General features: G+C 55.6%; 1 protein-coding gene across 4 annotated transcripts; it reads left to right on the forward strand.

The window, feature by feature from the left end:
• The first annotated feature begins 648 nt into the window (after positions 1-648).
• Positions 649-24,289, forward strand: LOC101672396 (inner centromere protein). 4 transcript variants are annotated; one of them, XM_045063420.1, is made up of 19 exons: positions 649-902; positions 4,034-4,184; positions 4,571-4,684; positions 5,528-6,330; positions 10,359-10,410; positions 10,956-11,010; positions 11,094-11,196; positions 12,157-12,208; positions 12,651-12,768; positions 12,855-12,989; positions 13,480-13,491; positions 16,989-17,098; positions 17,184-17,304; positions 17,523-17,645; positions 18,663-18,850; positions 19,059-19,143; positions 19,333-19,443; positions 20,235-20,385; positions 21,894-24,289. In XM_045063420.1, the coding sequence occupies exons 2-19, from the start codon at positions 4,045-4,047 to the stop codon at positions 22,106-22,108; spliced, it is 2,688 nt and encodes an 895-aa protein (XP_044919355.1). In that variant the 5' UTR covers positions 649-902; positions 4,034-4,044; the 3' UTR covers positions 22,109-24,289. The 4 variants fall into 4 exon arrangements, with proteins under 4 accessions (XP_044919355.1, XP_044919359.1, XP_004770372.1 ...); XM_004770315.3 differs by having other exon boundaries at positions 707-902; positions 5,531-6,330; XM_045063424.1 differs by lacking the exon at positions 13,480-13,491 and having other exon boundaries at positions 705-902.
• The last annotated feature ends 550 nt before the right edge of the window (positions 24,290-24,839 follow it).

Below are 24,839 nucleotides of genomic sequence, written 5' to 3' on the forward strand. Positions count from 1 at the left end.
TTTCTTTATCCAGTCATCAACTGATAAATATTTAGACTGCCTCCACCTCTTGGCTATTATTCATAATGCTGCAGCAATGAACACAGGTGATGAGTACCTCTTCCAGATTTAATTGCTTTGGCAACCCTGACTCAGAGTAAAGTGAATGACTAAAGAAATTTCTCGATGTGGTAATATTGCCATTTGGGGTTGAGAACACTGTTCCAAAGAAACACTCAAGGGCCAGTATAGGTAGGACTCAGGCTGCTGGGCTCTGGAGAAACACAAAGTCTGGCGCGCTCTATAAAGAATATCCTTTTAAATTCTCAAAAATGGCAGAGGTCAGATAGATGCCATCCAGCATAAAGAAGAGAACTAGACCAAGAAACTGCAAAGCTTAAGGTTCCCGCGATGTAAGCAGGGTTCTGAGGTCCGGCCGCACCGATGCCCCGCCCCTCCTCAACGACTTCCCCCGCCTCCCGCGGGACCTCGCAGTGCATGTTGGGGCTTGCAGTTCCGGCGTGAGGGGTCGTGCGCGCGCATCCACCGCCGGGCGCGACTTCCTCCCTCCGCCGCCTGCCGTCGCTCCCGGAAGCTGAGCAGGTTAAAGTTTCAGCCCTTCCTTTCCCCTCCCCTTAGTCCCGCAGACTGCCAACCCACGTAGCTAATAGGTGGCCGGGCTCGCGCTTTCTCTTATCTGATTGGCTTAGAGTCTTGTAGCGTCTAGACAAACTCGCCGGGGATTGGTCGAATCTTCAGTTTTGAAATTTCGGAGGTTTCGCCGCGCTGCGCGGCCCCATTGCGTCTCTGAAGCGGTGAGCCCTGGAGACCCAGAGCCGAGAGTTTTGGGCCGGCCGGGGGCTCTGCTAGGGAGGCCGCCGGACTTGGATCGGAGCAGCCCTTAGCAGACGCGGTGCAGTCGAGTGAGTGCGCGGGGCGGCCGGCGGGGCTGGGGGTGGTTGGCGGTTCTCTACCCTCTCGCCAACTCCGGACCGGGGGTGTGACACCCCCCGCTTCGCCCCGCGGCCTGGAAATGCACGGGCCACTTCTTCAGGTGGCGAGGTGATCTGCCTTGGTCCTGGGGCCCGAGATGACCCCTTATCCTCCGCCTAGGTCATCGGATTCCGAAAGAATAATATTCCTCCCCCTTTCCGGTCGGGTGCCTTGTTTTGTGCTTGGAGACCCTTTGTTGACCTGCACGCACATGAAACGCACACCAACCCGGGATTATGCCAGATGGCATTTCTGTACAGTTAACCCTCGCTCAACACCTCCCCCACCAGCCAAGCCACGTTTTAAATTGGCCATTTCCGGAGGCCAGGGCCGCCCCTCATTTGTCCCTCCGCAAGGACTTTCGCAGTCAGCGAGCGGTTCGGTTCCATCCCGCCGCCGTGGTCTTCCCTGCGGGTGTCCAGGCCCAAACCGGGCGCCCACCCTTCAAAGACTGAAATCGAGCCGGCGGCATAGATTGTGGTCAGGAGCACGGTTTAAATCCAGGCCCCGCCCCTGACTTACTGGGGGACTTCGACTTCTCTTTGCCTCAGTTTCCTCATCTGCACACGGGTGTCCTTGAGATCATGGTGGGCGGTAAATGGGATGATGCTCTACCTGAGCACTGAGGCAGGGCTCAGTACGTGGGAGCAGCTATTTATGATCGCTGAGGTGTGGTAGACGGTTAAGTGCTCCACTTCCTGCACCTCAATAAACGGGCCCCTGTCTCGTGGGTGGTGTGAGGGAAGCACTGGGAGAGGAAGGTGCGCTCCCTTTTCCCTTGGTGGGATGTTGGCTGCCCTGATTTGTGCACACAGGTTCTTCACGGTCAGAAGAGATTTTCTTACTGTTCTTTCCAGGAGCCTCTGTGGTACACTGATCCTTTCTTAGAGTCATCTCTCTGTTCTAACTTACAGTGACCCTTTTTAAAGAGCCAAGCTGAGGTCTCAAAAAAACACAAAAAACAAAAAACAAACCACCTTTATCATGGAAGAAGCCTAAATAAACACCTTTTTTGCACGTTGTGAAAGAAGCAATTGCTCTATTTTGAGCAATTACTTAAAAAAGAAAAAAGATAGTATAATGTTGCTTGCTGTGGCTCTTCAGCGAACCTTTGTTTTGGTTTTGGCTTCTTTAAACAATTTTCTCTTTCCTGGCCTGGAACTGGGGTCCTGCAGTTGGCCAGGGCTGAGCTCTGGGACAGAGGGTCTGAGGGGAGGGATGGCAGCACAGAGGCCATGCCTGTGATCGGCTGGCTTCAGAGCTGTTACTGCCCAAAGCTTCTGCAGTCCTTCCTAACTGGCCCTACCCTGATTAGGGCTGTTCCTGGCATCTAGGAGCAGGAACCTAACCTGTGTATGGCGTGCCCTAACCTGTGTCGAATGGTGTCCCTGTGTGTTGCCTGGGCGGAGAGGTACCTATAGGACGTTTATTTCTAGGTGTAGAACTGACAGATGAATTAATTCATTCAATAAGTAGTCCGTTTATGCCAGGCACTGTGCCAGGCTCTGGGCTTTCATCTGCAAGCAAGACAGACAAAGGCTTACAAGTGGGGGAGCAAATGTTTAGTGGGCAGAGACAGGCAGTAAGTGAACAGGTAGATACACAGTTACCCAAGTGCCCTGCAGAGAACTGAAATCTTTAGATGGGATCTTGGTGGTGGTCGGGTCCTGCCTGTGTTGCTGAGATGCAGGTACAAATCGGAGACAGAAGTTTCCAGACGGAGGACAGATCTTGCTTGAGGAACAAAGGCTAGCGTGCCCTGGAAATCAGGCCCCAGGAAGTCTTGTGAAGCTGCAACAGGGCCTGGTGTTAAGCTCTATGAGGTGTCAAGGGATCAGTGATTTAGAACCTTCTTCTGGGAGCTTCAATTTTTTTTTTTTTTAATATTTATTTATTAGAAAGAGAACTTGTGCAGAGTGGGGGAGGGGCAGAGGGAGAGAGAAACTCTGGACTCCCAGCTGAGAGCAGAGTGACCCTGGGGTCATGACCCAAGCCAAAACCAAGCCACTTAACCGACTGTGGCACCCAGACGTCCCAACCAGGGGCTTCCATCTTCAGTGGGAGGCTGAGCTCTGCAGTTTCTTGCTTTTAGGGGTGTAGATCAGGGTGGTGGGTCATTGTCGTGGCATGAGACAGGAGACATGCCGTCTGTTATGATGGCTGATGTCCATCTCTCATTCATTCCCCTGTAAGGATGTTTACTGAGCGCCTGTTGTGACTGTAATGAACACTTCTTCCTGGCCTGGGGCTTTGATGATGATTTTATAACTGAGCCTTAAGGAGGATACCTGAGTTGCTGGTTTGTTTTAGAAATGAAGAGACATTGAGTGTGTGTTTTTTGTATTTTCTGAAAATTAAGATATTGTTTATCCACTCCCCTCATTCTCTCTCATTCATTTCTAGGGCATTTCAGTTTAAGGGAGAAGGTGGTAGGGGGCTCTTTGGAGAGGAGCATGTCTCTGAACCCCTACTTTCTTACCAACTCCCGTGGAATGCAGAACCCTCTGTTCACTGACCTTTTGAAGAAGCTGTTAGAGCTGATGTTCTTTGGCCTGATGCCAGGGGTCAGCTTGTGTGTAGCTCAGGGTGGCTGTGTCTAGCCCTTGCTCACCCCTAGGTAGTAAGAGGAGAGCCCACAGGCCTGAGGTTGTGCAGGTAGAGAGGGGCCCTGTGCTGCCTGCAGTTTCTCCCTGATCCAGGAAAGCAGTTGGCCATGTCTTGTCATTCTAAGCCCCAGAAAAGGCCACTTGTAAGGACTGTTGCTACCGGAATTGGCTGGGAAGTGTGGACTTAAGGGGATAGTGGGCCGGGGGTTGGGGAGTCAGCTGGGAAGGCATTTGAACAGCAAGAAGGGGGGCCCTCCTTTTTGCTAAAATGTGGTTAGTGGATTGGCATTTGGGATTTTGCCCCTGTGGGGGTGGCTGTGAGCAGGAAGGGGATCTGATTCAGTTATTGGGTGATTGTGGCTGAGGATGGGAGCTGGGCCCGGGCAGGCTCTTCCCCTGGGGGAGCTCCTAGCCTCCAACCCTGAGCCCTTGGGCTTCTTGTTCGCTTTCACCAGCCAGCGCCACCATGGGGTCGACAGCCCCAGGGCCCATTCACCTGCTGGAGCTATGCGACCAGAAGCTCATGGAGTTCATCTGCAATGTGGACAATAAGGACTTGGTGTGGCTGGAAGAGATCAAGGAGGAGGCCGAGCGCATGTTCACCAGGTAAAGGCAGGCGTGTGCTGGCAGGAGGAGCCTTGGGAGCACAGCAGCCTTCATCCCTACCTGACCCGCAAGACAGGCTGCCAGGGTTCCCTCCAGAGTGCAAGGTGTGCTGGGGGCTCCCCTAGGATAATGGGAAGAAGGGGAGGTGGTCCTGGGCTAGGCCTCAGGATGGGGCTGCAGAGGCTCGCCTGGGAGCCTTGCTCCGCTCTGTGTCTCTGGAACGAAGCCCCGAATGCCTGGCAGGGGGCTTGCAGGTGGCCTACAAAGCGTGGTGTGGGTCACCCGGGCTCAACCTGTCCCTGCCAGGAAAGGGGTGGGGCCAGGCTGGGTCAGGGAGCTTGTGGTTCTGGGGCAGCTTCAAACATCATTGTCCTTGTACCAAACAGAGAATTCAATAAGGAGCCTGAGCTGATGCCCAAAACACCTTCTCAGAAGAACCGACGGAAGAAGAGACGGGTTTCCTATGTTCAGGATGAAAACAGAGACCCCATCCGGAAAAGGTGCGAGGAGGGTCAGCTGGGCAGGTGGGGTCTGTGGAGGCTTGGCACCCGCCGGGAGGCATTGGTTCGCGGGCATTGATGGGGAGCAGAGGCCGGCAGGGGTAGTGGTGGATACCATGAGGGCCATGCTGGGGGGTAGAATGTCCCAGGGAAATAAAGCGTGACCGAAGACCCCTAGACTGTGGAGTCCAGAGTGTGTGTGTGTTTGTGTGTGTTCTGGGTCTTGGGGGATGGGAAGGATTTCCAGAGGTGGGAGAAAAAAGAGAATCCAAACTTCTCTGCTTGGGAGCAAGGAACCAGAGGTGTGCACCAGGGTTCCTCCTGTTGCTGGGTTTGACGATGCCCATGGACATGACTACGGACTGCAGAGTCCTGGGGGAGAGAGGCTGGGTCTTGGGGTCAGGTAGTCCCTCACGCACACACCCTAGCTCTGCCCCTTCTCGGCTGGGTTAATTTTCTACCTTTGAGCCTCAGTTTGCTTGTCTCTAAGGTGAGGAGGGTGGTCCCCGCCTCTCAGAGTCTTCTTGTGGATTTAGCGACAGCATGACTAGATGCGTGGCACAGTGCGATCTCAGTCAGCGGGAGCTTTGTGTGAGTTTAATCTTCCCAGCAGTTCTGTCCGGTCTGCCATTGTCCCAGCTTTATAGGTAAGGCGGCTGAGGCTCAGAGAGGAGCAGCTGGCGGTCTCGGCTGGTGTTTGGCCTTGGTCTTCCTCCTGCCAGCCCTCTGAGTCATACTCCATGCAAGCTAGTGGCTCTTGGGGAGATGGGTGTGCCCCTGCTCGATTGTGGGGTGCCCCTTGCCGTGTGGGGTTGTCTCAGCTTCTGCTCCGGCTGCCTCCGGCAGGTTGTCCCGCAGAAAAACCCGAAGCAGCCAGCTGAGCTCCCGGCACCTCCGCAGCAAGGACAAGGTGGAGAAGCTGGCCACGGTGGTGGGGGAGAACGGCTCTGTCCTGCGGCGGATGACCCGCGCCACGGCCGCAGCGGTAGCGGCCACCGCTGCGTCCGCTGCCCCCTCGTCCAGCCCCGAGTCTCCCACAGCGCTGACCAAGAAGCCCGCGAACAGCCCGGCCGAGGGCCAGCTGGTGCCGGTGGTGGAGATCAGCGTCAGCGAGCGCCGGAGCGCCGAGCAGCACCTCCGCGGGATCAAGTCTGCCCAGTCGCCTCCTGGGGCTCCGTCCCCTCCAGCCGCAGCTCCTGCCTCCCCTAGCATCTCGATGTCGGAAGAGGAATCAACCCCCAAGAAACCAGAGGCCGGGAGACTGGAATCTGTCACCGTGACCTCCCTAATGGCCACACCCCAGGACCCCAAGGGCCGAGGGGTCGGAGCAAGCCGGTCAGCCTCCAAGCTCAGGATCGCGCAGGCTTCTCCCGGCCCGCAGGACCTGTCGGGCTCTCTGGCGTCCCCGTGGCAGGAGCGGGTACTGGCTCCCATCCTGCCGGACAACTGCTCCACGCCCACGGGCACCCGCGTGGACCCGCAGTCAGTGCGGCGCAGCCTGATCGCGCCGTCCTCCCCTGGCTGCCAGGTGTCGCTGGCCGAGAAGTACTCGCTGGTGGACCGGAAGGAGAAACCCGTCCGCAGGTCTAGCAGAAGGATTGGCAAGAAAGCGGCGGAAGAGCCGGCGGCCTCGGCCCGCATCATCTGTGAGTCTGGGGCGTGGGGATCCGCAGCGGGTCAGGGCGCAGTGGAGGGTCCTTGATGCCTGGCTCAGCCAGAGGAGCTCCGGGGAACCATCTAGCAAGGCGCTGTCCCTAGAGCTTTCCTCAGCCGAGTAAATGTGCCATGTCTGCTGTCCCCTACCATAGCTGCTGCTAGCCCTATGTGGCTGTTGAGCTCCCCCAAAAGTGGCTAGTGTGATTGAGGAACTGAATTTTCAGTTTTATTACATTTTACTTAATTTAGATTTAAACTAGTGGCTCCCATACTGGAGAGCGCCAATCTTGTCTGACACTCTAATTTTACAGATGAGGAAACTGAGGTCCAGGGAGGTTGGCCCCAGTGTCCCTGTGATTAATGGCCAATGTTGAGGTTCAAACCTAGGTCTTTTATCCAGAGCCAGTGTGTTCCACTTTCTTCCCACAGAGGCTCTAGAGCCGGGACGGGGGTGGGAGAGAGACTCTAGACAAGTCTTCCGCACTCTGAGTGCGGGGCTGGTCCACCTTGACGTGGGAGGAGGAGGGGAAGGAGGGAGATGGGGAAACCTGGCAGGGAAGCCCTGGAGTCACACGGAGCCTCGGTGACTTTGGGCACAGCCTCTCAGGACCTCAGTTTTCCCGTCCGCTGAATGGTGAGAACCACTTGCCTTGAGTGTTGGACCTCATCTTAGTGCGAGGGGAGGGTACCGGCTCCGTCAGTCTTAAACCGTAAGACCGCAGAAGGCCTGTGTTCCTGAAGCTCCATCTGGGTGTGGCAAGGCTGACCTTGACCTGAATTGGGCTGCAAGGGTGTGGAACAGTGAGGAAGAGAGGCTTCCTGGAGGCCTTCCTGATGCCTAGGCTCTGGGGCTTGGCTGACAGGCAACTTGCGGGGGGTTGTCTTAGTTTGTGTTCCCCCAGAAGCAGCCTTGATGTCAGGATTTGAGTGCGGCTTGTTAATTTTGGAGGTGCGGGAAATGCCTGCAGCGGGCTCGTGGGGAAGTGAGACAGGAAGGCCTGCCCGTGAAGGGGCCTGGTGCTGCCGGGGGCGGGGTGGGGGGCACCCCTGGAAGTCAGGTGGGGCACTGAGGCGAGGGGCTGCCGGGCAGGGGCATTCATTCCCTGCGCTCTTGGCCTGGTGCGCGTTGGCCAGAGGGAGCCACTGGGCTGGCGTGGGGGGGTAGGGGGGGTGGGACGTAGTTAGGCAGAGCCTGCTTCAGCGTGTTTGGAGGGTCCTGCTCCTTGGGCCAGGCTCCTCTTTGGGGTCCCCCAACCACCGCTGTGTTGGGGAACAGCCCATCCGTCCCTTGGCCAGGACTGATGCCCTCTCCCTGCCACCACACCTGGCCCGAGGCCCGAATGGCTTGGAGATGGCACTTAACATTCCAGAGGAGTCCTTGCGCTGGCGGAAGTTGCATCACGTGGTGTCTCCTCATCCCTCGGCTCCCTCAGCGAGCGCTGAGCTGGGATGGGAGACGAGGAGGGGAGCCATAAGGCTGCTGGCCCCCGCAGGTGGCAGCAGGCCCCCCCTGTGACTGCGGGCGGGCTCTGTCCCAGGCCCCGCTACACTCCCGGAAGCAGGGTCCTGCTGCTCTTCTCTCCGTGCCTCAAGTTTGCTGCTCCAGCCCTTTGTTCTTCTTCCCGCCTTCCCTTATGCCCATGGGCACTGCCTGGCCTCGCTTCGACTGCCTCTCAGCGTCACCTCAGGAAAGTCCGCCCTTTCGGGCCTCACGGCCTTCGCAGGTGCTGTTCCTGCCGCCTAGACCAGCAGCTCTCAACTTTCGGTCTAAGCAGCTGCTTCCAGTCTTAAAAATTATGGAGGACCCCAAAGAGCTTCTGATGATGAGGGTTCTTTCCATTGATAGCTACCATATAAGAAACTAAATCTGAGGGATGTAAAATGTTTCAGTACTATTGAATGTTATATTCTCTGTAGTCCTATTACTTATTTCGACAGTAAAGATTAAGAATATTATTCAATACTTTGATATGAAAAAAAGCCCATTGTCTATTGATGTTAGATTTTTTTTTTAATGAATAGAATAAGTAACTCTTTTCTAAAACAACTGTAAGGAGGAGACTGGGCACGCTCTACGTCTTGCAGATCTTTTGCATGTGTGGCTCGAAAAGATGCATCTGGGTTCTGTACTCCCATCTGCTGGCTTGTGTTGTTTGGGTTAAAGCCTATGAAGAAAAGCTGGCCCCACGCAGATACGTAGTTGGAAAAGAGAGGAGTACTTTAAAAGTCTTTTCAGATAATTGTGCACATTCATTTTTTTTTTTTCCAGATAATGTTGTGCATTCTTAACACAAGTGGTGGCTTCTTAGAAGCTCATTGCAGTGGAGAATCAGAAACTATCCTTGATCCCACCCTGGTCTGTCTTCCACTTTGAACGGAACTTTTAGCCATGTCTGATTTTGTAACCTCGTGCATCGATCATTTGGATAATACTGTGTTACTGAGTTATGTGGATCTTCTAAATGTTGACACCCTTTATCATCTGTTTCTTCAAAAGGAGCATATTTGCTTTCTGATCTTACCAGAAAAGTCTTTAGGTATTGGGAAGCTATGAAGCTCATGGTAGTGCATACATATTTTCAAAATTCTATTTTTGGCCTTTTTTGGGGGGGCCTTGTTTTTTGAATTGTTGGCAACAAATATTTATTGTTTCATATTAAGTGACAGGCTCACTTCATTTTTTAAGATACACCCAGCCGGCCTGGGTCCTCCTCACAGGAGCCCCTCCCTACCCCATCAGATGCACTGGCCTGGGTCACAAACCCACAGTGCCAGGCAGGCCAGGAGGACAGTAGCCAGAGCCAGCAGCTCCCTGGAGTGGCAGTACTTGGGTACTGCCAACTATCCAAGACTGAATAGCCATGGTTTGCCAGTTGCCTTTTCAATGAAAAATAGTTCTGTGAAAAAGTGGCTAGTTGAGCTGGGTACTTAAACATGGGCACTTTCCGCAGAGACAGGGCTGTGCACTAGAGGGCACTGTGCAGACTTTCCACCCTCCACACAGAGGGTTCAGAAGACACACACTTAAGTTTAGATTTGATAAAATTTATAGTTTTTACTCCTTCATTGAGGACATTCTTAAGGGAAACATTTCTGTGCTGAGTGTGGCGTACAGCTGGTTTCGTGACTTCCGTTGAGCGCTCACGCTCCAGCAGTCTCACCTAGTATTGCTTTTGCTCTTTCAGGGCAAACCCCAGCATAGTGAGAAGGGAAAATTGTTTCTGTGTTGCAATGGAAACAGGACTTCACGGATCCTGGCTGAAAGGGTTGGGCACTTGACTTCCAGGGATCCGAGAGTACGCTTTGGGAACCACTGACCCGGACATCCTTCTCCCTGCCAACCCTGCCCCGTCGTGTCCTTGTTTTCCTTCATGTCCCAGCCCCTAGACCAGCTCAGGTCCTGGCCCCCTTATAGTCTTTCAAAATCCTCTGCTCTTTCCTGTCGTCACACATACCACCCGTCTTTCACTGCATTGTTTGATGGTTCTGTAGACCGGAGAGTGGCTCTGTTTGTTTTGTTCACCATTGGGTCCCCAGGGCCCGGCTCAGGGCCTCGTACATAGTAGGCCCTCAAAGAATAATTGCTGAATGAATGAGCCGCTTTTTGTTGGGCCCCATGCTGGATGTTGGGGGCCTGGAATCAGATAGTCACTAGATACTCCTAGGCCTGTGAAGGAGCCAAGACTTGCCCTCAGATGGGCAGGTTGCCAGCTAGGGAGTAGTAGGAGACATAAGCCAACAGCTCTACTGAGGGCACTAGGAGCAGGGAGAATGTGCTCAGGACCTCTGCGCCCAGTGAAGGCTGGGGTCTCTGGGATGGAGAGGGTCTGTGTTTAGTGAGAAAGGTCTCTGAGGTAGAGAGGGCCTGGGTCTGGTGAAGAGAAAGGTTTCTGAGGTGGAGAGGGTCTGGGTCTGGTGAAGGGAAGCCAAGCCCCAACCAGCACCTGGCTCTCTGGGCCTATTGGAGTGGCACCTGGCCAGTTTCTGAGGCATCATTCGTTCTTTGTTTTCCCCTCAGGTCACAGTTACCTGGAGAGGCTCCTGAATGTTGAGGTACCCCAGAAAGTTGGGTGAGTTCAGTTCTAGGGCCTGGGGACCTTTCCAGGGCTGGGCAGGGTACATGGATTTCTGTGTACGTGAACTCCAGGCTAGAAGCATTTCCTGTGCCTGAGCTTTCCCTCCTGGTGGGGACAGCCTATGGCTGTAGCCGCACACATTTGTCAGCCTTGGCCTGGCCTTGACTCTTCCAAGCCTTACCCTAGGGGCGTGGGCTTCATGGGTTGGCAAATCCAAAGGGTCTGCCGGCCCTTCTGTGAATGGAAAAGTGGCCTCACAAGACACAAGAGACAGTGGCTTATTGGGACATGCGGGATTAGGGTAGAGCCGGGAAGGGGCTGACATCCCCAATGCAGCTGAATTCGGAAGCTGACCATCCTCGTCTGCCCAGGCGGCAGCCACTCCAGGGAGCTGCTGTCTCTGGCTACTGTCCTCCTGGCCTGCCTGGCACTGTGGGTTTGGGACCCAGGCCAGTGCATCTGATGGGGGGGGAGGGGCTCCTGTGAGGAGGACCCAGGCTGGCTGGGCGCGTCCCACATGCTTCTTGCTCTGCTTTCAGCCCTGAGCAGAAGCCCGGCAAGGAGGCTGAGCCCGTGGAGACAGCTGAACCGGAGGTAAGGCGAGCAGGCCAGGGAGAGGAGCGCTCAAGGGCCTGGGAGTCCCAGGTGAGACCCCAAAGCCTTGGTTTCTCCCTCAGGTCCTGAAGAACGCGCCCCGCAGTGCCACCAAGATTGCCATTAGCACACCTGGCTCGCGACCTGTGGCTGGTGGCCAGGAAACGCCCTCTGAGGGGCAGCAAGGTGAGTCTGACCTGCCAAGTACGTGAGCTCCAGGGCCGCGTGCTGGTCCAGCTCCAGCACGAGACCAGGACCATGCTGGCCTTGGTGGCCTTGGCCTCACTCTGTCTGTCTGTCAGAGTCTTGTGCCCCCCCTCCTGGAGGCAGTGGGGGGAACCCTGTGCTGGGGTGTGAACACCTGGCCTTGTTATGTCTTGGCCGCTGGCTCACTTCTCACCTTTGTGGGTCCCCTGTGTGAAGAGGACAGGAGAGCTCTGGGCTCTGGCACCCCCAGACTAGCTGCCACGGGCGTCCAAGGCCTGGCTTATGTCTTCTCGGTGGGAAGAGCATGAGAACTATGAGGTCTTTGAATATGGCTTCCCAGCTTTATGCGGGGGTCAGGGACAAGGGCCGTGCCAGCCCTGCAGCCCATGGGTGAGCTGTAAGGTCCCTTTGGGGGAGAGTATTAAGCAGGAGGGGGAGATGCTTGTTCTCCTTGGGCAGTGAAACAGAAGGTACTACCCCCACACCGCGTGTGAGGAGCCCTTCCCTCCTCCCGGCATGCCAGCCCCGGCCCACAGGCCCTGGAGGAGTGCGGTTTCGAAGCCGGGTGAGGGGTCTGTTAGAGTTTCCAGTTTCCACAGGCTTCTGCTCCTGAAGTGTACCCACCCCCACCAACTCTCAGTGTTGGAGGAGAGACATGGTTGGGGTCACCTCGATAGGACTGTCCTGCCGTTCTTGTCACAGGGCCAGGCTGGGGGGTGAGGGAGTCCACGGGCAGGGCATAGCATGCTGGGCTCCGGATGTCCCCAGATGTCTTGAGGCCATTCGGTGCTGAGGCTGATGGTGTCTGCCACTGGCCACCTTGGGGTCTTCCAGGAAGAGAGCCTTGCCCCTGTCGTGGCTTCTGCTTGGGGCGGGGGGTGGGGGGGCTGGCCCCTCCAAGCTGACCCTGCGGCCTCACCAAAATTGCTCTCTTCACAGAGCCCAAGACTGACCAAGCAGATGGCCCCAAGGAGCGCCCCCAGAGTGTCAGGTTTGCATCCAGTCAGGGCCTTGCAGGCAACAATTCTGAAGGGCCCAGAGGGGCATGAACCTGGAGTCCTTGTTCGGGAGGGTGGGCATGGGGTTGGGGGCCTCGGTTTCCTCTCAGCGGGGAGGTGAGGGGGCCTAGTACTCTGGCTGAATGAAGGAGCTGGCTCACTGCGATGACACAGACCTGGTCCGGGAGTGGATGACCCGATCCCAGACCCTGTCCTCTGCACCCTCCTGGCTGTGTGACCTGGGACAGGCCACTTCCCTTCCTCTGGGCAGCAGAGAGTTGGTCAGGGAGACCCCACCTCAGCAGAGCTTTTTAGTCGGGCACCCTGTGCTGGGCCCACTTCTGTTCATGGGGGACCTCTTACAGGGTGAGGTTGGGGCTCTGGGGAGGGTCCTGGGCTCAGCCCTGCGCCGCGCCTCTCGCCCCGCTGCGGCAGGAGGAAGCGCAGCTACAAGCAGGCGGTCAGTGAGCTGGAGGAGGAGCCACAGCTGGAGGACGAGGAGCTGCAGGCCCCCAGGAGCAAGACCCCTTCCCCGCCCTGCCCTGCCAGCAAGGTGAGCAGGCGCCTGCCTACCCTCCCTCCCTCCCTCGGTGCCCTGCCCCCCCGTGGCCTTGTCCTTACCTTGGTCCCCTCCCGAAGGTGGTGCGGCCCCTCCGGACCTTCCTGCACACCGTGCAGAGGAACCAGATGCTCATGACCCCGACCTCGGCGCCCCGCAGCAGCGTCATGAAATCTTTCATCAAGCGCAACACTCCCCTGCGCATGGACCCTAAGGTGAGGGAGCCGGTGGCCCTGGCCGAGCTTTGCCCCAGCCGGCTGGTGCGGCCGGAGGCTCCAGTCCCCTCGGCTGCCGGGAGGAGCATGGGTCTGGACCAAGGCAGCCGAGACCTGGCCCTGGCCAAGGGCCAGCTCCCTCCTCTATGGCCACTGGAGGACTGTCCTTGCTCCCTGGGCTCTGCACCTCGGCTTAGAGGCTTAGTTGGCTGCTCATGATACCCGGGCCTTGGCTGCGGGGCTGAGAAGTAGTAGAAGTGGCGTAGCTGGCCATGGCCATGACCATCCATCCCCACGCCCACTCTGGGGGCTTGAGTAGTTAAGGTGAGAGACACACGTGGACGCTGTGCTCGCTGGGGATGGGGGCTGCTGAGGAGAGGCTGCGGGCCCCACACCGATGCTGGCATGGCCAAGAGGGTGGCCGGCTTTCAGGGTGTCCCCCAGCCTGCCATTAACTCCTGGCTTTTTCCTTGTCTCCTCTTCCCCACAGTGCAGCTTCGTTGTAAGTAAAGCCTTTTCCTGTCCCGGTAACCTAGCTCCCCCTAGCACTTACCTGCTTAGCCCTCCTCCTGCAAACCCACCAGCGTGTGTAGAAGCACTAACTGGGAAATGGAGGGGTGCGGCCGAGGGGGTGGGGGAGCCGGAGGCGCTGGGTGGCTGCCTGGAGACGCTCAGCCCTTCCGGGTGCCCTCCCCGTGCAGGCCCCATCCTCTCTGCCCTTGTCTCTGCTCCCGGGAGGACGGACGTTGATCTCAGAACCTCCCTGAAGCCGGGGGGGGGCAGAGGGGGTGCGGCCTGCGGCCGTTGGCGGGGGCCACAGCTTGGATTTCCCCACAGCACCTCCCTCCCTACTCCCCAGCCCTGGGCTCCCCCTCAGGGTTTGGGGCTGTGAAGAGAACAGATAGGTTGTCTCTGGTCCCCAGAGCCACCAAGATGGATTGGGTCACAGACCTTCGCTACTGCCCTGAGGGGCGGAGCTATGGGGGAAGCCAGAGCTCAAGGCTGAGTATTGTGGGCGTAGCCGTGGAACTGCCAATAGCAGCCTCTGGAGAGAAGGCCACCGAAGCTGTTCTCTTCCCAGATACCTCAGAGTTGAGCCGGGCCACGGGCCCTGAGGAAGGAGCCCCAGATAGCCAGGATCGGCTTAGCCTGGAGTCTTGGCTTCCTGGGGTCTCCTTGGTTCCCACTGGTGCTTTGAAGGGCCTACTGCTAGCAGGGCTTCTGCCTCTTAGCAGAGGGCCTTGGGCTAGACAGATCAGGGGGCTTCCCAGCAGTTAGACAGGTCGGCCCTGAACTTGCCTCTCCTGCGAGGAAGCTGGTCCCCTTCAGCTGAGCATCTGGGGCTGGTGGGCCGTTTCTATGTTCGGAGACAGTGGGCATAAGTGGGTCACAGGGACCTCGGACTCCTTTCCTAACCTTTGGCTGAGTTTCCTTTGGCTACAGAATGAGATCAAGGTCGTTTCATAGAAATGGATGTGCCAAAGTCCTGTGTCCCAAGCACCCAGCACAGGGCTTGGTACGAAGTGATTTTGAGTAAAAGGCAGAGAGAATGCTTGGTTGAGGCTCCTGGAGGCAGAAGGGGCTCAACAAGCTTGGTTTTCTCCCCTGCTGCCTTGGCCTCAGTGCGGTCTCTGGGAGCAGGGACAGCCCAGCCCACGTTGGAGGCATGGGACAGAGGGCACACACGGATTCTATGACACGGACAATTCTTGCTTTCTCCTATAAAGTTCACAATGCCCAGAACAGTTTCCCTGACCTGTGTTTGGCAATTTTAGCACTCAGACTTCCAGAACAAAACTGGTTTTGCTGAGCCCTGTGGGAAGCAAGAGTCTGCTCAGCCCCTGGGGCAGGAACAGAGGGTGGTGGGTGCTCCAGGTACCACGTGAACTTTGCCTCCCAGGTGTGTTCCTCACCGGACAGCTGGGGATGGGAGTTGACTTCTGCCTGGGTGACCTTGAACCTGCAGAGTTACATCTTTGACCAAATGTGGAGTGTTCGCAGCCACTGTTGCTAAGAAAGTTTTAGTATTACGTCCTTTCTCTCCATCGTGGGTGGCGACGACACCCATGCAGGCGGCAGGCCTTCCTGTGTGTCCCGCAGTACTTTGGGCTCCATTCGTTTCTCTTCATTTCTCTCTGTTTGGATCAGATGGCGTTTCATTGACTTATTTTCACGTTTATTAATAACTGCTTATCTTTGCCATTCTGCTCTTGGACCTAGGCACTGAGTTTTTATTTATTTTTTTTTTAATCTCCGTTACTGTATTTTGAGCTCTCAAATTCCCAATTTCCTTTTTTTCTGGATCTTCTGTCTGCTGAGATTTTCTGTTTTGCCAGTTGTCTCAAGAACCTGACTACTGTCGAAACATTTTTAGAAGAGCAGTGTGATAGTCAGGGTCCTGTGTCTGCGTTTGCCTCTCGCAGCTGAGCCTTGGCATTCGCACACAACCTGACAGTATTGTTTTCTCCATCCATACTGTGCGTTTCCTGTCTCTGCGGTTCTCCCTCTCGGCCTCCCAGCCAGGAAGCTGAGGCTTTATGACCCTGCCATGCCTCGTGCTTCCACAGCCGCATCGGAGTCAGCTGCTGGGCGGGAGAGGCAGGCAGCCTTGTCCCAAGCTTCCGGGATCACAGCCCCGCAGTAGGGAGGGGAAGCTTCTCCTCCCTCAGGGTTTTGACGCTGCAGGTTCTTCTAACTGCGGCTGTCCCCACTGTCACAGGGTTTTTCATGGCCTGGGGCACGAGAGGACGAAGAAAAGGACAAACCAAGATCGGGCTTCCTGCATACTCTGAGCATTAGACGTCCCCTTTCCGCCCCGAGCCAGAACGAGAGGGCCTTTCCCACACTCTGTCTGTCTGCACTGCACAGGGCCCTTTGGGGTTTCAGACCTCATTGAGTTTAGATGAGAGGAAAAATAATAAACTTCCTGTGGATTCGGTGATGCTCTGAAGCCTGCTCTTCCCCCTCTGTCTGCCCGCATAGCCCTCACACAGCTGCTCCATGCAGGCGTTTATGGCCACGTTGAGTGGGAGAGGCCGCGCGGAGTGTCTGCTCTCAACTGGGAGGAGCCCTGCTCTCCATCTTTAGGGCCGTATTACGTTGGGCGCAGATTTCTAGGTGGGAAATTTGCAGTGAGGAGCAGAGGCCAAGGGGAAATGGACAGTCACTCATGCAGGGAGAGGGGCCTCTGGGTGGCCGAGCCCAGAGGTGAGAGAGCCTGATGGGAGGCAGGAAAGGGGTCCAGGTCCCAGCCACCACCCTCTTGCCCTGGCCGGCAGGGAGCAAGTACCACTCTTGTCCTTGGCCAGGGAGTGCTCCGTGTCCCCACCTGTGACCTGTGCTTGCCCCCTGCTGTGCCTCTGGGGCTTTCGGGGGGCACGCGGAGGAGGAGGGTCCCAGCACTGTTCTGCTGAACAACCAACTAGTACTTTAAAAAAGTGGCAAAAATCATAATGTTCCTGTATCACAGAGACTGCCATCCTTAATTTTATCTCCCCAGCCTATAGTAATCTTTGTTAGCATTTGGCTGTATTCCATTTTTTTCAAATATTGAGAAACACAAAAGAGTCTGTGTGTGTGTGTGTGTACACATAGCATAAAAGTGACAGCCTAGTACTAATAGATGAACATTGTGTACTCACCATGCCCTGTGTAGAACGTTAACCGCAATTTCTACAGCTGTCTGTCTCTTCCTGATCTTATCCTTCCTTCGCTTCGTAAGTGCACTTTAACATAGTTGTAATCAGAACTTAGATCCAATTTTGAGCCCGATTTTTGTGCTGCTGCGATGTGGCAGGTTTTAGTCAAGGGCAATCAGGAGGCCTTAGGGCCCCCCGGAAGGACTGTGCAGACTTCAATCTGATTGGGGAGGGAGGCATGTTTGGGGGCAGCTCTGCCTCTCTAGCAGTCTGGCAGGGGCCCGGGGGGCACCCCTGCTGCACCAGGGCCTCACTTACCCCCCCACCCCGCCTCATCCCGCCCCACCCCACCTCGCCCCAGGAGAAGGAGCGGCAGCGCCTCGAGAACCTGCGGCGGAAGGAGGAGGCCGAGCTGCTCCGCAGGCAGAAGGTGGAGGAAGACAAGCGACGGCGGCTGGAGGAGGTGAAGCTGTAAGTGCTCTGCCTCCCGGCCCCGGCCCGGCCCCGGCCTCGGCTCCGCTCGGCTGGGCTCCCCACCACTGCCCTGTGCCCGCAGGAAGCGCGAGGAGCGCCTCCGCAAGGTGCTGCAGGCCCGGGAACGGGTGGAGCAGATGAAGGAGGAGAAGAAGAAGCAGATTGAGCAGAAGTTTGCTCAGATCGACGAGAAGACTGAGAAGGTGCGAGCCTCGGGCTGGTGGGTGGCTGCGCTCTGGGCTGGGCTGCACCCTGGTGGGCCCCAGCAGGGTGGTGGGGGGGGGGCTTCCGGGTGCCCCTCCCTTGGGTCGTGGGGAGCAAGCATGTCTTGCAGGGGCAGGGGGCACAGAGTTCGGCGCCCGTTCTGCAGGGCTGACTGAGGAGGGGTGTGCTCATGGACACATCTGGGTGGGCTCTGCAGGCCAAGGAGGAGCGGCTGGCTGAGGAGAAAGCCAGGAAGAAGGCAGCAGCCAAGAAGATGGAGGAGGTGGAGGCGCGCCGGAAGCAGGAGGAGGAGGCGCGGCGGCTCCGGAGGCTCCAGCAGGTATGAGGGCAGGTGGGCCGCCGGGCTCGGGCTTCAGGAAGGGAGGGGAAGGCTGGCATGTGCCTCAGTCCCCCGGCACCGCTGGGCGCACCCCACTTGGTTGGGCTGGTCTTGGGGGCTCCCGTGGCTTCAGCCCCGGAAGAGGTTCAGCAAATGCCTGGGAGACGTGGATGGTGACAGACACTTCCCTCCTGTTTGCTGTGGAGGTGACAGTTCGAGAGTTAAGCGTACAGACCCTGGAGCCAGACTTCCAGTCTTGGCTCTGCCACTTAGCTGTGTGACCCTGGGCAGGTCACTTGACCTTGCTGGGCTTCAGGTCCTTCTGGTAACAGTGGTATCTACTTGATAGGGTTGGTGTGCGGATGAACGACAGGGAACCCAAATCTGTCACTAGGGGGTTAAGTACAAATAACTATAATTTATTTTTTATTTTATTTTATTTTTTTACAGATTCCATTTATTTATTTGACAGAGATCACAAGTAGGCAGAGAGGCAGGCAGAGAGAGGAAGGGAAGCAGGCTCCCTGCGGAGCAGAGAGCCCAATGTGGGGCTCGATCCCAGGACCCTGGGATCATGACCTGAGCCGAAGGCAGAGGCTTTAACCCACTGAGCCACTCTGGTGCCCCAAATAACTACAGTTTAGTTATTATCTGCTACATGCCAGACATCGAAGTATGTTCGGTGTATGAACTCGGCAACTTCCTGAGGTTGTGGGTATTACTATTGTCCCCATTTATTCATGAGGAAACCGAGGCCAGAGAGCTTAAGCCGCTTGGCTGGGGTCAGACAGCGGGTGGGTGGTCTGGCTCCGGTCTCTGCCCCTGACTGCCGGCTCTGCTGCTGCACAGCAGGCACTTTTCCTGGTGATTCTTGGTGGAGCTCTGCCCGGGCTCTCGCCGCTGGGAGGGAGCAGCGCTCCGCCCACACTGTCCTCACTCCTGCAGCCCCGTCCCCTCGCCGGCCGGAGGCTGGCCCGAGGCCGGCCCGAGGCCCCCGACCTTGCTCTCCCTTCACAGGAGGAGGAAGAGCGGCGGCACCAAGAGCTGCAGAAGAAGAAGGAGGAGGAGCAGGAGCGGCTGCGCAGGGCGGCCGAGGCCAAGAGGCTGGCGGAGCAGCGGGAGCAGCAGCGGGAGCAGGAGCGGCAGCTGGCCGAGCAGCGGGAGCAGGAGCGCCGGCGGGAGCAGGAGCGGCTCCAGGCCGAGAGGTGAGGGGCCCACGCCCCGCTGGCCCAGGCGGCGTCCTGACCTCGCGCCTCCTGCTTTCTGGGAGCGTGTGGAAGGGAGACGCGCGCAGCTGTCACCAAGGTGGCTGCCCCCTTCACTTGGGGTCTGCGAAAGGGCAGGCTCTTCTGGTACTGGGAACTGGGCCAGGACTCGGCTTCCAGCCCTGACAGGCTCTCGTTTGGTCCTCAGGGAGCTGCAGGAGAGGGAGCGCGAGAAGGCGCTGCGGCTGCAGAAGGAGCAGCTGCAGAGGGAGCTCGAGGAGAAGAAAAAGAAGGTAAAGGAGAGCGGGCCTGGGGCTCCTGTGGGGTCCCTGCCAAGCTCCGGGCCGACCTGGGGGTCACCGGCGCAGCAGATGCCTCGCCTGCCTGGCTGTGTGGGGTTGGCGTGGGGGAGGGGGCGAGGGCACGCGGCTTGCACGCGGCTTGCACGCTCGGTCTCTGACACCGGCCTCCATGCGCCCCAGGAAGAGGAGCAGCGCCTGGCCGAGGAGCGGCTGCAGGAGGAGCAGCAGAGGAAAGCCAGGGCAGCGGTGGCGGCGGCCAGCAAAGGCCTGAATGTGACTGTGGATGTGCAGGTGAGGCCGGGCACCCGAGTAGAGAGGCTCTGGTCCCTGGTCCTTCCCTTCCCAGTAGCTGGAGGCACAGACTATGTACTAGGACCGGAAGAAGGAGGAAGGATACAGGTGGCCCAGTTGTTTTTACCACTTTCTTACTCTTAAAAGTGGAATTTGTTATGAAAAGAAAAAAAAAAAAAGAAGAAACTAAATTCTTTTAGAGAGTATAATGTGAAAGAAAGGTACCCTTACAGGAGAGAGATCATGACTTGAGCCAAAATCAAGAGTTGGACACTCAACCGACCGAGGCAGCCAGGCGCCCCTCGTACTAGAATTTCTGTAACGAGCCCTTGTAACAGTATAATGCTCTTACAAACAACGTACGTGGAAGGGTTTTCATTGCAGTATAGCTTATGAGGATGCATTGAGCCAAATGTTCATCTATAACAGATGGTTAAAGTAAGCACCAGTTATGGGGTTCCCAGGGGGATATTCCTGGCTGCTGGAGACACACTGACCAGGAAGAATGTTTGCAAAGCACTTTAACTTGAAAAAGGAAGATACAAAGAATGAGTTCTGGAGTACTGAAAAGAAAGAAAAGAAAATAAAATGGAAAAAAAATTTTAAAAAGGAAAGGAAAGGGAAGATACAGTCATTGTGGTATGACTTTTTTAAAATTAAAAAGTGAGCCCCTGAACCTATCTTACTCCCCATGAAATGAGAGGTGCTGACTAGAGCCCCAGCAGCCCTCGGCGGTGAGAGAGGCAAGAAGGCGGGCCCGGGGAACTGACAGCCATGTTCGTCTTCTCCAGTCTCCAGCTTGTACCTCCTATCAGATGACGCCACAGGGCCACAGGCCCCCCCCCAAGATCAACCCAGATAACTATGGGATGGACCTGAATAGCGACGACTCCACCGATGACGAGGCCCATCCCCGGAAGCCTATCCCTACCTGGGCCAGAGGTAAGCAGGGCTCAGAGTTCCTCAGGAGACCTAGGTCCTCTCTTGTGACATCTTGGATCCTGGACATAGTGGCCTGCCAGCTGTGGGTGCCAGGAGGCTCTTGTACCCATGAGCTGGCTACTCGCCCAACAAGCCTGTGGTGGACCTTGGGATGTGCCAGGGGAGGGCGGGCACTGTATAGCCAGTGGGCTTATCTGAGGACCAGTTGGGGACGGTGGGGGGCGCCTCTCTTCTCAAGAAATGAGTTAAATTATGGCTGGCTGCCCGCAGGCCTGGTGCTGGCTGTTTCCGCTTGGCTCTGTGCCCCCCCCTTGGAGCCCTACCCAATGGGCCAGCTGGAGGTAGACCCAAATAAGCAGCTTCGAGTAGGAGTAACACCAAGATGGGCTAACAGGTTTTAGGCAGCACCCCAAGAACTGGAGCTGGCAGTTCCGGGCAGCTGGGGAACACCTGAGGCAGGGACGCTTGAGCAGGATATGGTCCCGGAGTAGACAAGCTGCGATGTTTAGACAGGAGCGTGGGTGAGGGTGACCAGGCCACTGAAGACTGGGGTGCAAGGCCTACTGGGAAAGGGGCGGGGCCCGTGCGTACCGTGGGCACTTTATCGAGTGAGCTGAGCTGGGCTGAGGGTGGAATGCAGTCTCACTGCCGGGAGAGAAGGACCCAGAGCCCCATAGGGGTGAGCTCTCTCCAGAAGACAGCTTGCTTTGGTGGCACCTTGCTTGAGCTCCATGTTGGCTAGAATCTGATTTAGTCTCCTTAACGTCTGACATCAGGTCATTTGGGAGGTGGCAGCAGGCAGGGGGGTCAGCATGCCCGAGGGGCCCCTAATGGTGCTTGACCTTCACCAGCTTAACCTGGCTCGGTTTTCTCATCTGTGAAGTGGGGGTGATGCCTGCTGAGAAGGGTTATTTAGGATGAAGTGAGTTAGTGTTTATAAGTGCCAGGCGCATGTTTCACTTCCTGACCTCCCCCAGGGACCCCCTAACAGGGCTGTGTGCCACCCATAGCCTTGGCCCAGGGGCCCCATTGGTGAGCTCCCTGTGCCACGGGACGTGGCAGTGGTCGGGGGAGGGGGGAGAAGCACCCGAGCACAGCGGTCGGGGATGGCAGTATGTGCTTACGTTCTGGAGCTGGACTGGTCTCCAGACCCCAGCTCCCCCCAGTCACTAGCCGTGGGCCCTTGGGCAAGTCTCACCATTATCAAATGGGGAGGATGAGGGAGCGGCCTCCCTGGTGGCTGTGGGGATAACGAGGTCATGCAGTGACCCAGGGCCTGGCCCACATGAGCACCTGGGGACCCGTGTTCAGGTGACGCTGCCAGAGGATGGCGGTGGGAACAGGCAGGAAGAGCATTTTCAGGGAACGAGGGCCCCGAGAAAGGAGCCAGTGTGGCAGACCTGGGGGCATGCTGGGGCGGAGAAGGAGAAGGCGACAAGGGGCCGGGCGTTGGAGAGACTCACGAGGAGCCCCAAGGCAGTGACCTGACCCTCCGTGTCCCCCCGCAGGCACTCAGCTAAGCCAGGCCATCATCCACCAGTACTACCACCCCCCGAACCTGCTCGAGCTCTTTGGAAGCATCCTCCCGCTGGACTTGGAGGACATCTTCAAAAAGAGCAAACCCCGCTACCACAAGCGCACCAGCTCTGCTGTCTGGAACTCGCCGCCCCTGCTGGGTGCCAGGGTCCCCAGCAGCCTGGCCTACAGCCTGAAGAAGTACTGAGGCCCCCGGGCCTGCTCAGCGGTCTCAGCCCCTGTGTGTGTGTCTGCCTGTCCGCCCCTCTGTCGCTCGGTGCCATCCTGCCTGGTGTTCTGTCTCGGGGGGTTGCCGTGTGTATATAAATGTCCTCTGTGTGCTGCAGGCAGAACGGGGCCCAGGCCTGTTTAGAGGCTGCACTGGGTTGGGGGTTGGGGGAGAACCAGCCCAGCCCCGCCTGGCCTGCACACAGCACTCTGTAAATAGGTTGGTAGAATTCAGCGGAATTTTAGCCTCTAGTGTTCGAGAGCTAGAATAATAAAGTCTGTTCCTTCAAGCCTGCTGTGGGTATTGTGGGATGGGGGGGCTTGGCAGAATGTCCCAGACCCTGGCTCTGCCGCCCCGTGTCTCAGGCCACTGGTGGGCTGGGGGCCAAGGCACTCTTCTAAGGGCTGTGCTTCCAGGTCAGCTGGGTCTCCCATGTCAAGATGCTGACACAGTGGGTGATTCTGATTCTGTCCTTGGGCAATGCTGAGACTCAAGTCAGTTACCTGCATGATGGGGCAGGTGAAGCTAAAATAAGCTTTCTTATTTTCTGGGGAGCTCCTTCCTTGTAAAGGGAGGCTTGTTCAGTGGGAAAGACGTGGAGGTTGAGGTCACGAGGACTGGGCTCTTTACACAGCTCTGCCACCTAGCCCCACAGGCTCCACCCTTGCTGCATGGATAGTCAAAGGACTTGACAAGGTGTGCACACTGCTAAAGCAGGAATTCTGATTAGAAAGATGTCTCCGGAAACCACGCTGGGACCAGTGCTTGCAAGCTGTTGAGGTTTCTCCAACAGTCCAGGCAGCTACTCGTTCATTGCTTAGTGCTTGACACTTGGCGGCTGTGGTTGTGCCCCAGAGCTGCCTGCTCAGCTCCTTCTCATCTGTTCCAGCCTCTAGGACAGGGGTTGGTGAACTATGGCCTCATGGGCCAAATGAAACCTCAGGCAGTTTTTGTAAAGTTTCACTGGAACCCACCTAATAGAAACAAATATCTGTTGTCTCCGGCTGCTCTGCTGAGGGCAGAGTTAAATAGTTGTAACAGAGGCCTTATGGCCCCCCAAGCTGAAAATACGATGGCCCTTTACAGGAAGTTTGGTGACCCCTGCTCTAGGATCCCTGCTTTGCTGACCCCCTTGAATAAAGGCTAAATTCAAGAGCACTTGAAAATGAGGAAATAGTGAGCATACACAATAGACTGAAGTTCAAAAGGACTCCACCCATTTAAAAAAACAGATAACATTGGATGGTTCATTCAAATACCGTGCACAGCTCAAATTGGTTCCATATACTCTTGGACTAGAAACTTGTGTGGAGTCCGTTGGCGAGTGTGTCTTTACCTAGGACTGATCAACTATTTTGCTTTTATGGACTGAACTTGTGTCCCATCTTCTACATCTTTGTCTAGCCCCAGTTGTCAGAGATTTCCCTTATATTTTCTTCTACATGTTTTATAGTTCTACCAATATTACATTTAGGTTTATGATCTACTTTGAGTTAATTATTTTTGAAGCATGAGGATTATGTTTTTGGTGTATTTGGTTTTGGGGGCATATGGTTATATGTTCAGTGGTTCCAGGACCATTTGTTGAAAAGACTTTGTTTTCCTCTGAATTTCTTTTGCATCTTTGTCAAGAGTCCGTTAGCCGTTTTTGTATGGGTCTATGTCTGCACTTGTGTTCTCTTCCACTGATCTGTGAGTCTCTCCTGTTACCAGTACCACATCATCAAAGTTACGGTAGCTTGTATCCATCTTAAAAATCTGTCAGTGTGACTCCTCTAACTTTATTCTGCCTTTTCAAAATTATTTAGACTTGTCCATCAATTTTGCCTCTCCATCTAAATTTTAGAATGAGCCTATTTATACAAAAGCCCTGCTAGGACTTTGATTGGAATTACATTAAATCTATAGATAAATTTGGGGAGAATTCACATATGATAGTGAGTGTTCTAAACCATCACGTGTCTTGTCTCTTTGTTTATTTGCATCTGGGGCTTCCGTCTGTGGTTCGTGGTCTCAGCATACAGATTCTGTATAAGTTTTGTTGAACTTACAGCTTAGTATTTTATTTTCTTGGAGCTACAGTAAATGGTATTGTTTTTCTAATTTTTGTTACCAGTTGTTCATTCCTGTATATAGAAATACAATTGATTTTTGTGTGTTGACCTTGTATTTTGTGATGCAACCAAAGCAGTATGTGGGGGGACATTTATAGTACTAAATGTCTGTTAGATAAGAGGTGTTGAATCCATAACTTCAGCTGCCACTTTAAGAAATTAGAAAAAGAAGGGCACCTGGGTGGCTCAGTGATTAGGTGTCTGCCTTTTGCTCAGGTCATGATCAGGGTCTCTGGGCCCTGAGATCAAGCCCTGCATCAGGGTCCCTGCTCGGTGGGAAGGCTGCTTCTCCCTCTCCCACTCCCCATGCTTGTATTCCCTCTCGCTACCTGCCAAATAAATAAATAAAATATTTGAAAAAAAAAACTAGAGGAAGAAGACCAAATAAAAGTAAAAGCAAAAGAAGGGACAGAACAAGGGTGTAACAGAAATCTATGGCACTGGAGAAAGATAATGGAGAAAATTTAACTAGACCAAAAGCTGAGTCTTTGAGAAGCTCAAAAAAAAAAAAAAAAAAATCATAAACCTCTAACTAGATTGATCAGGAGAAAAAGAAGAAAAATGGCCATTGTCAGGAATGAAAGAGGTACAAACCA

The sequence above is a fragment of the Mustela putorius genome, unplaced genomic scaffold (assembly GCF_011764305.1).
Source record: "Mustela putorius furo isolate JIRA1106 unplaced genomic scaffold, ASM1176430v1.1 tig00000127_pilon_pilon_pilon, whole genome shotgun sequence".
In the NCBI taxonomy this organism is placed as follows: Eukaryota; Metazoa; Chordata; class Mammalia; order Carnivora; family Mustelidae; genus Mustela; species Mustela putorius.